General features: G+C 38.0%; 1 protein-coding gene across 1 annotated transcript; it reads right to left on the reverse strand.

Moving 5' to 3' along the window:
* Window positions 1-256: 256 nt before the first annotated feature.
* Window positions 257-7,917, reverse strand: TMEM70 (transmembrane protein 70). Its single transcript, XM_036887484.2, has 3 exons — window positions 7,601-7,917; window positions 6,210-6,315; window positions 257-948 (listed from the first exon to the last, which is right to left on the reverse strand). Exons 1-3 carry the CDS (start codon window positions 7,808-7,810, stop codon window positions 491-493), a joined length of 774 nt encoding a protein of 257 aa, XP_036743379.1. The 5' UTR covers window positions 7,811-7,917; the 3' UTR covers window positions 257-490.
* Window positions 7,918-12,029: the final 4,112 nt, after the last annotated feature.

Genomic DNA, 12,029 nt, shown 5'->3' on the forward strand with positions numbered 1-12,029 from the left:
GGCAGGCTACAGGAGACATTACATAGCTCCACAGATACTGGGTGATTTGTTCTTAACTGTGACTCTGGCAACCCTCCCGGTACCTGGCACACTCCAGGCACTTAAGTATCTAATCATCTAAATAGCATGATTTGAGGCTTTATCGTACTTTCTCGAAATCTTCCACAAGAACCAACTTTCATTTTACAATTAAAGGTAAAATCTGACATCTGATCCCCAGCTGACAGGCAACATTATATAAAATAATCCATGCATATGCCAGCATATACATGTATTTTCATACCTTTAACACAAATGGTAAATATTACATGCTTTTCCAAACATAGCTTATTAAAAATGAACATAATTCTCTGAAAATTAAAAGTTGTTTGATACAACTTCAAATTCTTTTTAACAATTAGTCACTAACAAAAACCAAACATAAAGGCAATTTTATAATTATACATAAGAACATAAATCACATTTAAGCACAAACATAAAAACAATGAACTCATTTCTCATCTTTAAGCTGTTTCTTTTCACTGGCTTCCTCCATATCGAAAGTGAATGGTTTGTCATAACCCATTAGATGGTTATAGTCTTCAGGGTTTGGAAAGAGCACTGGATTAACTAACAGCGACTTGGTTTTAGCATAAAATGTGGTAAACACATGTGTGCTGTTTGGAATCTTCACATCATTCTGGTGAAACACTGTACTTGTTTCTGAAAGCACAACGTTATAAGTAATGGCTTTATAAGTGTCTGTTGTGGCTTCATGGTATAACCGAATGACATAGCCTTTTGTAACAAAGTGAAGCAGTGCTGGAGTGATCACTGTAAAGCTTCCTATGATGCCATAAAATAAGATTTGCAAAGGCAGACTTCCAAATACAATATTATTTTGTGCAAAAATGTATGGTAGAACTGCAAGGCTGATCACACTTGTAGAATAAGAGAAACATTTCACACCTAAATAGAAAAAAAATGGGAGAGGATTAATACCTTCAAATTTTATAAAAGAATCAACCTATCCAATTAATTCTTCTAGCTTTCCTTTTACTATATTATCATCAAAACATATATAATACTTACTACATTCTAGGCTCTGTTTTAAGCACTTACTATGTTTTACCCATGAAATGTACAAAACAGCCCTATGCAATAGACATATAATTATCGTCATCACTCCCATGTAAGAGATGAGAAAAATGAGGCACTTGCTCAATGTCACGTGTCTACCAAGTATCAGTACTGGTGGGATTCTCACCCAGGCAATCTGACTATCTGAAGAATCCAGACTGTTGGCCATTACACTACACTGCCTCCTCAGGAGGGAAATCTGCCTCAGGGTTTACTGGCCACTACCTCAGTTCCCCAGAGATCCTTATGAATACTATAAAAGCTCATTCAGTCAGCAGATTATCAAACAAAACTCTATTAACAAGCACTGCCACATATCTAACATAAAAATATTCAAATATGGGGCTAACTTTGCCCAGGATTAAACAGCAAATTACCAAAAAGATACCAGTGGTTAAGAAACATTATGGGAAAGGTACTCAACTTTTCTAACAAGGAAAGACATTCAAATTAAAACAGTGAGATATTTTTACCTAACACATTAAAAAAATTCAAAAAATGACTTCTGAACTGTATACTTCTGTGTTAATGTATATTTTACCACAATAAATAAATGACTGCAGCTGTAAATTTCTCTCAGTTTGAATGTGTAATTTTGATATGATCGCAATACAAATACCACTTATTTGGAAAACAGACGAGTTGAGATACTATACTAGTTGATTATAAGTTAATTTAGAAAAACAAAAAATAAGTATGCGTGGGGGGAGTTAGATAATAAAACATAAGACTCCATAACTAAAATAGTGTGGTATTGGTGCACAAATAAATCAATGGAACAAAATGGAAAATCTAGAAATAACCTTAACTGCAGATGGAAATTTAGTATGGAATAAAAATAGAATCTAAAATAAGTGGGCAATGGGGAAATGACAGCCTCTTCAACAGCTGGTGTTGGCAAAAGTGGACAGCTACATGTAAGAGAATGAAACTGGATCACTGTCTAACCCCATGCACAAAAGTAAATTCGAAATGGATCAAAGACCTGAATGTAAGTCATGAAACCATTAAACTCTTAGAAAAAAACATAGGCAAAAATCTCTTGGATATAAACATGAGCAACTTCTTCATGAACATATCTCCCCAGGCAAGGCAAACAAAAGCAAAAATGAACAAGTGGGACTATATCAAGCTGAAAAGCTTCTGTACAGCAAAGGACACCACCAATAGAACAAAAAGGCCTCCTACAGTACGGGAGAATATATTCATAAATGACAGATCCGATAAAGGGATAACATCCAAAATATATAAAGAGGTCACACACCTCAATAAACAAAAAAGCAAATAATCCAATTAAAAAATGGGCAGAGGATCTGAACAGACAGTTCTCCAAAGAAGAAATTCAGATGGCCAACAGGCACACGACAAGATGCTCCACATGGCTAGTCATCAGAGAAATGCAAATTAAAACCACACTGAGATATCACCTCACACCAGTAAGGATTACCACCATCCAAAAGACAAACAACAACAAATGTTGGCGAGGTTGTAGAGAAAGGGGAACCCTCCTACACTGCTGGTGGGAATGTAAACTAGTTCAAACACTGTGGAAAGCAGTATGTGGAAAGAGGTTTCTCAAAAAGCTCAAAATAGAAATACCATTTGACCTAGGAATTCCACTCCTAGGAATTTACCCTGAGAATGCAAGCAGCCCAGTTTGAAAAAGACAGATGCACCCCTATGTTTATCGCAGCACTGTTTACAACAGCCAAGAAATGGAAGCAACCTAAGTGTCCATCAGTAGGTGAATGGATAAAGAAGATGTGGTACATATACAAAATGGAATATTATTCAGCCATAAGAAGAAAACAAATCCTACCATTTGCAACAACATGGATGGAGCTAGAGGGTATTATGCTCAGTGAAATAAGCCAAGTGGAGAAAGACAAGTATCGAATGATTTCACTCATATGTGGTGTATAAGAACAAAGAAAAAACTGAAGGAGCAAAACAGCAGCAGACTCACAGAACTCAAGAATGGACTTATAGTTACCAAAGGGAAAGGAACTGGGGAGGATGGGAGGGAAGGGAGGGATGGGGGTGCGGGGCAGAAAGGCGGCATTATGATTAGCATGTATAATGTGGGGGGGGCACAGGGAGGGCTGTACAACACAGAGAAGACAAGTAGTGATTCTACAGCATCTTACTACACTGATGGACAGTGACTGTAATGGGGTATGTGAGTGGGACTTGGTGATGGGGGGAGTCTAGTAAACATAATGTTCCTCATGTAATCGTAGATTAATTATACCAAAATAAAAAAATAAAATAAGTGGGCAAAAGTGGTACTGGGACAACTGGATTATCATACAGAAAAAGATCAAATTCAATCCACCCCTCATACCATATACCAGGAAAATACCAAATAATCCAGGGATTTAAATGTAAAAATAAAACCACAGAGGTAAAAGAAGAAAACACCCATGAAGTCCTTTATAATCCGAGAATGGGAAAACATTTCTAATTATGACTCAAAACACAGAAGCAATCAGGGGAAAAGACTAATAAATCTGATTACATTAAAAATGTACATGGATAGGAACACCATAAACAAAGTAGAGATAGATGAGAAAAAAATTTGCAACGTATATCACAAAGGGTTATATCCCCAATATAAAAGGTTCTAGTATACAAGAAAAAAAAAGTCCCAACAACCCTACGCATATACATCGAAGAAATATAAAGTTTATTGAAACAAAAATGCTCATAACCCTTAAACAGATGAAATGATGCAACTAAAACCATAGTGAGATGCTGTTTTTCTCCTGAACTTGGACAACAATACTCTGTTGGTGAGACTATAGCAAAGAAGACACTCTCAAACAATGCTGTTGGTTGATAGCTTAATTACCTTGTAGCAGCAATTTAAAAATAATTCTTTCCTTCCTCCCACACGTAGTTGATACACCATTGGTACACATGACACACAATGAGGACCAAGATGCCTCCTATATAAAAGCCTCTTCAGCTTTCAACTACGTCTTTTTTCTCCATTACTTCTGTCACACTGTAGTGGACTCAAGAGTGCCCCCCAAAATCTTGTCTGTGCAGAACCTCAGAATGTGACCTTATTTGGAAATAGGGTCTTTGCAGAAAATTAAAAATTGAGATGAGATCATACTGGATTAGAATAAGCCATAAATCCAGTGAGTATCCTTATAAGGATAGAACGTGACAGAGACACAGAGAAGACTATGTGAAATAGGAGGCAGAGATTACAATTACACAGCTACAAGCCAAGAACACAGAGGATTGCTGGGAGCCACCAGAAGCTAGAAGACGCAAGGAAGAATTCTTCCCTACAACCTTCAGAGAGAATACAGCCCTGCCAAACTTTGATTTAGACTTCTAGCCTTCAGAACTGTGAGACGACATTTCTGTTGTTTTAAGCCACCAAGTCTGTAGACATTTTCTGCAATAACCCTAGGAAACTAATACACAGATATACTTTGTTTTGCTTGAACTAAAGCAATTGCTATTTTCTACAGATATTCTGGGTTTCCCAGACCTTATGCTTTGTTCATACTGCTTCTATGCCTGGGCTGCCCTTTTCCACACGTCTTCAATGTTTAAATTCTACTCATCACAAGATTAAGACTACTATACCATCAGTAATTACTCATTTCTGAATTCATAAAAACTGTCAACTAGAAGGCCCTTCAAATGTCTTTAAACTAGACCCATTTGGTAGTTTAAAGAACCTCCCAGAATAGTATCTCTTAGTATCATCACTCAGTTTTATATAGAAGAACTGTTTCTTCCTTAGCTTCTACAGAAAAAATAATAATCCCTGATAAGTATATAGAATGACTATTATCATACTGAAAGAACTCAAACATTAAATTCCTCTACAAATTGTAATTCTAGAACTTTGAATACCATGGACAGCTATGCTCTTCTGCAATTACATCCTACCCACATCCAAATTATTCTTTCTATTCTCTTCCTTCTGGATGGATCAAGTGGGAACATTAAATAAACTGAAAAACCCTCCCTGCATTTGAAGGAACAGTATTTGTGTTCAGAGGAAGGGTATCATGGGGATCACTGTTAACACATCTCAATAGCAACAATCCAGCATCCCAGGCCAGACTTGCATATAACTTCTGAAGAAATTTCTAACCATCCAAAACTGATTTTTCCAATAACTTCAGAACTCCACTCAATAGTGACTACAATCAGTCCTTATTCCCAAAAAATTTTACATAGGTAAAACTCTACTTAAAATGTAGCCTATTTTAATGCACATATTTGGAAACATACTGATTTCCAGAGAAAATTTTAGATAATCAGTTGCCACCAGCATGATCAAAACTACAAATTCAAGTGTGAGTGCTGAAAATCTTGTGGCCAACTAATATAAAGCAATCCTGCAGATATTTCAGGTTATACTTTAAGATTAGTAAAATGAAATACTGTCTCAGGAACTTGAAGAAATCACATACCTAAGTTCTTCTGACCATCTCTACAAAATTATTCCATACTAAATACTAAATTATGATCTAAGGAAGGAGCTTTAAACTTTTAGCTATTATAATACATTGTCTTTTCCTTCTCCATAACTCTCTACTACCTGTAAAAAAACAAACATGTTTGTTGAAAATTCTATGACCTGCAAAGATGTAAAATTAACATATTTTTGAATTATCAAAGTATCATATGCTCATTTTAACTGCCAAATTAAAAAATACATGAAATGTTTACTCCAAAGTAACTACTCTTAAAAAGTATTCTTCCATATTTTTTCTTTGCATATTAGAACATTACACACATATACAGCTTTTATTCTATTTTGTTTGTAAAAATCCCAAGAGGTGACCAAAGAATAGAAGGTTAGTGTCTAGACATAATATCATAAAATTATAAGTCTTCAAAAATATTTTTTAAATCCTAAAAATGCAAAGATCTCAACCTATACATCTTATCATCAACAGGCCACAGGAAAAAATATATATAACCTAATTTTTCCTTATGTCTTACAACAATATACCTCTAAATACACCCCTAAAATAATAGGTAAGATATTCTTAGAACTTTTTTTTACAATTAAAAGGAAAGAAAAGGAAATATCCTCACTTCTTATTACCCACCAAATACTGTTCGGGCCAAATTCCCAGTATAAATCAGTCTTCCATTTTCTGATTTTTCAAGTTGTGTATGTGAACACTGAACATATCTTTCCCAACAAACAGGTATCTATTAAGAAAGAGACCATTATAATGTGAGTACATAAAAACTGCACTTAAGACCAACTTTTAAAATTATTTTATGCTTACCTTTTAAAATATAATGATGAGTAAAAGAGAACCTGTCACATGAGGTCACTTAAGGGGTTCTCCCAAATAATCTACTGGGCTAAAGAAGTCAAATTGGCTGACAGAATGGCTTTCCTTAATTCCAATCATAAGCAGACGTGTGCTGAGTTGGAGTTTAAGGCCTAAGTGTGCATGCATCCAAGCTGAAAGCTTTTTAGATAAAGTATGACTTAGAACAAATACGAAATTTAGAGGAATCGTTTCTTCTATTCCTCGTTAAATGAGAACATCACTTTTCGCTCAGTTGTCAAAGATATAAATGAATTAGCTTTTCCAAAAAAATAGAATTAATTTTAATACAGTAATGCAAAACACCGCAAACGCAGGTTGTTTAAAGTCCAAACCGTTTTTAATACTTAAAATATTGATAGTATAGCTAGTAGAAGGATAACTCTTTCCCTACAGGCCTTGTATCCATCTCCTTGCATCCTTTGTTCCTCTTAAAGAAAATGATTTGAAATCCTACATCATATTTCACGGGAACAAGAGTTCCTCGAACGTCTAAAAAATTTCACAACACATATTTCAAAAACGTAAAAGACACGTCTAATTCATTTATACCTGAATTTAATAAATTCCAATTCCCATGTCAGACTCTTCTTCCAAATTTCAATAACATTTGCTAATCCTGATATTTTACACGAAAGAAGTGTTATTAAGATTAAAAAGAGAGGATTAACATCTCTATCCCCTTTTTCCAGGGTGCAAAGGAATTCCTGAAAATAGAGCCACTTAAGTAAAAAAATAGAAGAAACTCTTAAGACAGGTTATCCGAGTTCTTTCAATTTGGTCTGCAAGGTGTGCCTCTAATTTCGTTGCAAATTAACCCTTCAGAGCTTCTGCTCAAGGGTAGAAAAGAAAATAAAGTCACCACAACCCCCCTGGATTTGCAACCACATGTAAAGTGCTTCCAACAGCCCGGAGAGTAAATAAACAATTTTCAACGAATTATGCTAGACTCGCGGTTGCTGTAAACCCCGGGACCACTGGCCACTTCCCAAGGCCGAGGGCGGCCACTGCAGCGAACCCCGCAGATGGCTCCTTCCGCACTACAGGTACCGGCAGGCCAGGGGGAGATGCTGTCAGGAGGGGCTCTCCAACCCCGACGACACGCCCCCGCCCAGCCCTAATCCCGACTCCGGTCTACAAGCCCTAGGATGACCGACCTGCCCTTGCAGGGGACACCGGAGAAGCGGTGCAGCACCCCGCAGCCCCACGCTGCTGCCACCAAACAGCCCTGAGAGGCAGCTGCGGGAGGCGGCCCGTGAGACAGCAGCCCTGTGGGCTCCGAGCGCGGTGCCTGCCCACGGAACAGTCCTCTTCCAGCCGAGTCGCAGCCCCGATGCCCAGAGGCCACCCAACGCCAAAAGCAACATCCCACACGTGAGCAGTGGCAGCCTACAGCGCTTCAGGAAGTGCCTGGAACCCTGACGCCCGGCTTCTCAGAGGACCGCAGCCCGGACGCACAGCACAGGCCCCGCCCCCTAGAGGACCGCCGGGCAGTTCGGACGCCCGCGCAAGCGCGGAATAAACGGCCCGCCCACAACCCTCCCCGCCGCGCGCTTTTTCTGAGGACTGCGCTCGCCACCAGCTCGCTTTGGAGATCCGCCGAGGCCGTCCCTGCGCTTGGGTTCCCATTCCTGTAGCCTGGTGTTCTTTATGACAGCGTAGGACAGAAGGGAGAGCCCTGCGCGAAGGACAAACCCAGGAAGCCAGAGTTAAATCTTTCATTATCTTGGAAGTCATTTTTAAGCCCCAAAACTTGTTTTCTGCGGAAAATGAATCTAGCCTATTGGCACGAAGGAATAATATTTTATACGACTTGAACAAAAGTGAATGGTAATTTAATCCAACAGTGGGTTGGTAGAAAATAAGTGGAACTCGTTCATATAATGTTCATACTTGTCAAATTAGTCTTTAGCAATCATTCACATCCGTGAATGACTGCCAGCACTAAATAAGAAGCAGAGGAGACATACTGGGTAAAATTGGGAATCCACAGTGCTTACATTGCGGAGGAAACACCCAAAATAAGCAAAAACACAATGCTGTAATATAAATGAAATATACCAATTTACAAAATGCTACAGAAGCACAAAAGATAGGATGATTAATCTGGCCCCAGAAGGCCTTACATTCAGCTTTTGAAGGATGAGCAATTGTAAAGACCCACTTTTGTTTACTATTTCAGAAATGCTTTTGACTCTACATGTTACTTGCATAGGAGGGGAACAAAGTCTAAAATAATGTATCTTCACAGTTCCAAATCTTGTCTGCTTTTTTTCTGAGTAACCAGAAGGATAAAATTGTACTATTTTATGAATACTTCTATTTCTTAGTTACCTTCCACTTATATTTTTAAAACTATTCTGTTTAATGTAATTCATACCAGTTATTATCCATTATTTTTACTGAAACATGTAACATACATATACAAATGCATAATGCATACACAATTATCCATTATTTTACTGATACATGTTAAATTTCCTGTTCATATAGTGTGGTTTTAATATTGTAACAAAGATAAATTGAGGCATATTTTTAAATTTTAGTTTACCTGAGCAAAAATTTCTTTGAACTGGGCAGTGCCAAAGTGGAAGTGATTAGGGGTACTCCACTGAGAGAGAGATAAGGTCAAGGTTTTATAGAGAAGATGCAGAAGAAAGCAAGAAAATTTTTTGACTCGCTGTAGCTTAAGGGGTTGCATTATTTGAGAAAATTAGTTGGCTGTTTGCGGATGGTTATTCTTCTTACCCTTTAGGCATTTACAAGAATTGACTCTGGCTTAGGTGTTGCTTTGTGTACAAGGCAATACAGCCATGCCAGTCTAACAGTCTCCTTGTTTGATTACTTCAACATGCTGAAAGAACCTGAATTTTTATTTTCTGTTAAGCTTAGCTTCTTCCTACAGATACTCTAAGCAAATGAAAATAACGAATGAATATGAAAGCAATATGAAAATACTTGGCCTACTTCTCAAGGTTTCTAAATAGCTAAAATGAGATCCTATTTTGAAAACTGTGCTATAGAATTACATAGAATTGTTATTTGTGGTTAAATAGATTTCTCAATTCTAGAAATTTAGAGACATTTGTTGAATGTAAACTACCTGAATGGGATTTTAGGATGATACAAAGGCTGTTTAAAAAAATAAGTATTGATTCCGCATTCATATCATCTTGGAGGTTCCCTTTAAAGATGGATCCGATGGGGAAAATTGAAAATGGATGTGACTGGTAAAATGATGGCCACCATTTTTACAAGTAATGTTTGTTTTTTAGCTTTCCCCATTCACCAGTCCCCTTTACCTCCTTCAAGGCAAGCTTAAGGGCAGAATGGCATAATAAAAAAAAGTTTTTGGTAAAGCTAGTACATTCATAAGAACCCTAAATACTTTTTATACGTTACTGGTTTAAAGCATATACTTGGAGAATCTTTCTGGAAAAAATCTGTTAACAGATTATCAAGATCTTTTAAAATGTTCATATTCTAAAAATTTCAGAAACAAAGATTACTGAAGAGATAATGAACACGGTATTACTTAAAATAACTTAAAAATGTAAATAAGTAAATGTCCAACATTAAGGAAATACTTAAGTGAATCATAAAACATTTAGACAATGTAATTTTTTAAAATTTTTTATTAAGGTATGATTGATATACACTCTTATGAAGGTTTCACATGAAAAAAACAATGTTACTACATTTACCCCTATTATCAAGTTCCCCACCCATACCCCAATGCAGTCATTATCCATCAGTGTAGTAAGATGCAACAGATCCACTATTTGCCTACTCTGTGCTACACTGTTCCCCCCCGTGATCCCCCACACCATGTGTACTAAACATAATACCCCTCAATGCACTTCTCCCTCCCTCCCCACCCGCCCTCCCACACCCCTCCCCTTCGGTAACCACTAGTGCATTCTTGGAGTCTCTGAGTCTGCTGCCATTTTGTTCCTTCAGTTTTGCTTCATTGTTATACTCCACAAATGAGCGAAATCATTTGGCATTTAGACAATGTAATTTTATGCAGCCAGTAAAATTGATGCTTATGGAGATTTTCATAACAGAGGTTTGGTTACGAGGTGTATTAAGTTAGAAAGCAAACATTATACAGAACCAAATATATACAGAATGATTATGTAAAACACATGGAAAAAACAAACTTTTCTGCAATTTCTGTATTTTTACAATAAGCATGTATTATAGTGATTACATGAACAGAATTCTAAAACAAAGTAAAATTTTGCATAAAAGTAAAAAATAGTTCTAGATTCTTGCCCTAAATCTGGCATTAGCTATCCCCGGTATCCTTACCTGGAAAATTCTATCATTCTCTAGGCAACTAAGAGTGATCTTTTAGAGGGTGATAATGCAGTGAGGAAAAGCGGAAAACAGAAGGGGAGAAAACACTTCTGAAGTAAAGGAGAAAAGGTATGATTGAAAATGGACCTAAAACCTCTTCTTCTCAGCCCATCTCCACCAAACTCTATTCTGAGCTATCATTACAACCAAAAAACTTTAAAAAAAAATTTGGCAAAGGCTTTAAAAGTTAACCCAGGACAGTCTGTCGGTAAAAAGCAATACCTTTTATCTGCCAAATGGACAAAAAAAATGTCTTTTCTGGCAAAAGTCATTAATTGGGTCAGCTAACTTGGGATCGCCTATATCTGTTTTCCCTCTGTGGACATTGTTAGACAAGAGTGCCTAGTTGGGCAATTTGCAACAGTGAGCGTCTTGGTCCTAACATTTCCTTTGTGCCAGTCGCATGAACAGAGGGTGAACTTTATTTAGCTATTTTAGCCATCCTGGAAGGGTGCCTGCATTTAACCACAGGAAAGCCTATTTTACACAAACGATAGGCGGGGAGAGACAGAGACGAAGAGCGAGAAAGGAAAGGTGCGGGGACAGAAGAGGCATGGAGTGACAAAGGTGGTCTCAGCACTCATTATCGTAAGTGGCAGACGCCTAAAATTCCTGTGAATGATTTCAGAATCTAGGAAAACTGAGCAATCCCGGCGCTGGGATGGGGATGGGAGGTGAGGGAGGCACGGGGGCGTGAGGGGTCGGGAGGCGTGGTTAGTTTTCGGTAAACTTTAAACGATACCGGGAAGAGAGGAAATGAGGTAAGCTCCGCGAACAGTTAAGACGCTCTTCAACATGCACTGCAACTTTTCACAGATGATAGATGCTGCTTCATAAGCAGCACGATCTTGTTAGCATAGAAACCGCACTCTACACTTCCAGCCTTTTCTCTGCAGATCATCTCCGATCTGCGGGCTTAATCCCTCCCCACGAACACCCCGCCCACAACCAAAGGTAGGCCAACCTCTAAAATTACCAGATCATAACACCCTGGAACAGAAACTACAAGTCCCAGGATGCAGTATGGCCCCAGAGATCTGACAGCCTCTTTTGAGGATGGGTTCCCTGAGGAAATTGGATCCGCATGGGTGTTGCATTCTGGGAATCAGAAGACCCACAATGGGATTGGTGAGATTTGCCAGGCGTCTTCCTACAATGGCCAGTGGTATTGTGGGAGAAGGGAGGAAGGAGCTTCCTGTAGACGGAAGTGGGCTGCCGAATCAG

Source organism: Manis pentadactyla, chromosome 3 (genome assembly GCF_030020395.1).
Source record: "Manis pentadactyla isolate mManPen7 chromosome 3, mManPen7.hap1, whole genome shotgun sequence".
Classification (NCBI taxonomy): domain Eukaryota; kingdom Metazoa; phylum Chordata; class Mammalia; order Pholidota; family Manidae; genus Manis; species Manis pentadactyla.

Excerpts from the sequence above, each read along its gene's own strand:
- TMEM70 (XM_036887484.2), bottom strand. The coding sequence starts at position 7,810 with ATGTTGCTTTTGGCGTTGGGTGGCCTCTGGGCATCGGGGCTGCGACTC. Across the intron at positions 6,316-7,600 it reads GGTGTCCCCTGCAAGGGCAG|ATACCTGTTTGTTGGGAAAG; the intron begins GTCGGTCATCCT and ends CTTTCTTAATAG. Across the intron at positions 949-6,209 it reads TTTGGCCCGAACAGTATTTG|GTGTGAAATGTTTCTCTTAT; the intron begins GTGGGTAATAAG and ends TTTTCTATTTAG.